Below are 3,305 nucleotides of genomic sequence, written 5' to 3'. Positions count from 1 at the left end.
AATTTTGATACAATAACGCGCTGATACCATGATCCGAAGCATCAGTTTTTACAACTATCCTGTTATTGTGATCATAAAAACCTAACTCATTTAGATCACAGAAGTTAGATTTTAATTTTTTGAACGAGTCCTCATGAGTCTGAGTCCACTCCCAGGTCGTTTCTTTCCTTAACAAGTCTCTGAAAGGCTCAACATAGGTGGAATACCTAATAGTAAATTGTCTGTAATACACATTCCTAAGAAGCTTTGTAGTTGCTCTTTATTTTTAGGGGACTGAAACTCTCTAATTACTTTTAACCGAGTAGGATGAGGTTGGATCCCTGACTGACTAATAACAAAACCCAGAAATGGTACTTCACCACGACAAAATAACGCCTTATCCAACCTCAGAGTGAAATTATGATTGGCAAGACATTCAAATACTTGTTCCAAGTGACTAAGATGTTCATCAAAACTCCCTGAGGCAATAAACATATCATCAACATAACAGCGAAGGAAACCAGTCATGCTATGCCCCAATGCCATACTCAGAGCTCGTATAAAACCACTACCGGCAGTTTTTAACCCAAATGAAATGCGGCAGAACTGATATAAATTACCATCAAACAAGAAAGCAGTATAGGGTCGCGAATCAAGATGCAAAGGTACTTGCCAATAACTATGAGTAAGGTCAAGTGTTGTCATATAAGGTTTACCTAAAGATTCTTGCGTAAGTTCTAGAATTGAAGGTGGACTTTCATTATCACCTTCTATAATTGCATTAAGGTATCGAGCATCAAGACACTTTCGTACTGATCCATTTTTCTTAATTACAATCCTTAATGGATTACAATAAGGACTGACCGACCTTTCAATTATACAGTCAAACTCCTGTAATTCGAACTCCTCTAATCTGTCCTTCCCCTAAGTAGGCGGAGTTTTATATTCTCCCTCCTAATTATTTCCCCTTCGGCGCATCGCGAAATATGCGCAAAAAGAAAGAGACATTTACTCTATTTAGGTTATGGAATAAAATATAGATTGAATCGTAGCCTTAGATTAAGTTAAGATAAGTTAATAGTAACAATTAATTATTATCGAGTTAATTAGAAAGTTTAAAGTTAATATTTATTATTATTTATCAAAGTTTACTTTTGCCAAAAAAATGTCTTGTGATAGTAGCCTAAAAAGAAAACATAATGAAGTGTCGATAGAGGTTAAGTTAAGAGCAATCCGTGAGATTGAAAAGGGATCTTCGATTTATGATATTTGCAATGAATTGAAAGTACATCATAATACTGTCAAGTCATGGCTAAAAAATAAGGAAAAATTCGTGAAGTGGTCTGCTGAGCGTGGTAATAATAAGCTGATGCCGAGAAGACGTTTAAGCCATGAAGACAATAAAAATGTCAATCATGCTATGTGGATTTGGTTTCAAGATAAACGTCAAGCGGGCGTTCCAATAAATGGACCTATGATCCAAGCTCAAGCTTTACGATTTAATTCAATATTTGGTGGAAATGAAGACTTTAAGGCAAGTAACGGGTGGTTACGCAGCTGGAAAGAAAGACACGGAATTCGTGCATTGACTATTTGTGGAGAAAAGTTATCTGCAAATATTGAGGCAACTGACCCTTTCAAAGAGAAATTTTTAAAGTTTGTTCAAGATAACAATTTATCATTTCATCAAGTATTCAATTGTGATGAAACTCGCCTCAATTTTAAAGCATTGCCAAAGACTACACTATCTTCCAGGTTACAAGAACCTCTATCTGGGTTAAAAAACAGCAAAATAGGATTCACAGTAATGGCATGTTCCAATGCTGCAGGCTCTTTTAAACTGCCACTAGTTTTTATTGGAACAGCCGCTCGTCCTCGTGCTTTAAAAAACTGCAATAATTTACCTGTAACATATTATTCTCAAAAAAAATCATGGATGACAAGACAGTTGTTTGCAACTTGGATTGAAAATGATTTTGTTCCTAAGGTCAAAGAATATTTACAATCTAATGGTCTACCTCTAAAAGCTTTATTGCTGATGGACAATTGCTCAGCACATAAAATTAATATTGAGGAACATGGAATTTTTATAATGTTTTTCCCTTCAAACACCACCTCGTTAATCCAACCTATGGATCAGGGATGTTTACAAAACTTGAAGTTATTGTACAAGAAGTATCTCATGGACTTTATTTTAGATTGCATTGAGAAAAACATAACCTTGAGTGATACTGTAGAAAGGATTACCATCAAAAATGCAATAGATTGGGCAGCTGGAGCTTGGGATCAAGTAACACAAAGTTGCATTTAAAAATCCTGGAATCAGGTAAATAAATTAATTTTGTACTTGTGTAGTATTTATACTTTTTATATGAAGCATTTGATAAATATCTTAAGTAATATTTTTTTTGCTTATATTAACATTTCTTATTAGGTATGGCCTTGGAATGATCGATTCAATGTATCCAATTTTGTGAATCAAGAACAGGTTATTTACAATTTATTGAAACAATTTCATACTGCTCTTCGAAGTTTATCAGAATACAGAAATGTAGATGTAAGTAATTTTGAAGAATGGTTAAAATCAACGCATCAAACACCATGTCTATCTGAAACCGATATCGTAGACATCATTTATGAAGAAAATGGAGAAGAGACAATGTCACATCAGGTTGAAGATAATAATGAACCTCAAGAATATAATGAACCTCAAGAAAAAGAGAACCAACCAATGCATGAAAATTATGAATTTAATTGTCATATGCCTGTCGAGATAGAGGTATCACAAGAAGTTACGAAAGAAGCAGCAGGATTATGTTTTAAACAATTAAAGAAGTGGTGCTATGATAATTATTATGAAGAAAGTCGAGATGCTCTTAATATTATTGAAAATTTCTTTCAATCACAATGTTTTAAATTTATTCTGTGTTAGTCATGAAAAAGAGTACAAATAATTTAAAATATTTATTTCTATTTATTTATAATCTCGATATAAAAAAAGTGATTTCGACTGAAAGTAAAATAAGAGTATCATATGAAAAGGATTTTTATATATTTCTACATAGAGAACGTTCCTAAAAAAAAGTAAAAAATTTAACTAATTGCAATTTTGTACTAGGTTCAGCTATTAATAAAAAAAATATAAGAAATTAGAAGTTAATTTTTTGTTTTATTATCTTCTTTTCGGTCATGCATTAATATTTTTCAGGTTATGTTCATTACAATCGAGAGAGATAGAGTTTTCTTTTTCTCTCTATTGTAAGTTAGTAGGGGAACTCCTGTAATCTGACTTCCAGGAAAAAATGGCACATTCACCGACAGATTAC

At 32.8% G+C, this 3,305-nt stretch overlaps 1 protein-coding gene across 1 annotated transcript; it reads left to right on the top strand.

The window, feature by feature from the left end:
• The first annotated feature begins 1,144 nt into the window (after positions 1-1,144).
• Positions 1,145-2,933, top strand: LOC118069815 (tigger transposable element-derived protein 2-like). Its single transcript, XM_035088147.1, has 3 exons — positions 1,145-2,269; positions 2,414-2,817; positions 2,912-2,933. Exons 1-3 carry the CDS (start codon positions 1,145-1,147, stop codon positions 2,931-2,933), a joined length of 1,551 nt encoding a protein of 516 aa, XP_034944038.1.
• The last annotated feature ends 372 nt before the right edge of the window (positions 2,934-3,305 follow it).

The sequence above is a fragment of the Chelonus insularis genome, unplaced genomic scaffold (genome assembly GCF_013357705.1).
Source record: "Chelonus insularis isolate UGA/USDA-ARS -01 unplaced genomic scaffold, ASM1335770v1 contig_43_pilon, whole genome shotgun sequence".
NCBI classification, from domain to species: Eukaryota; Metazoa; Arthropoda; class Insecta; order Hymenoptera; family Braconidae; genus Chelonus; species Chelonus insularis.
This window is presented reverse-complemented; position numbering and strand designations above follow the sequence as displayed.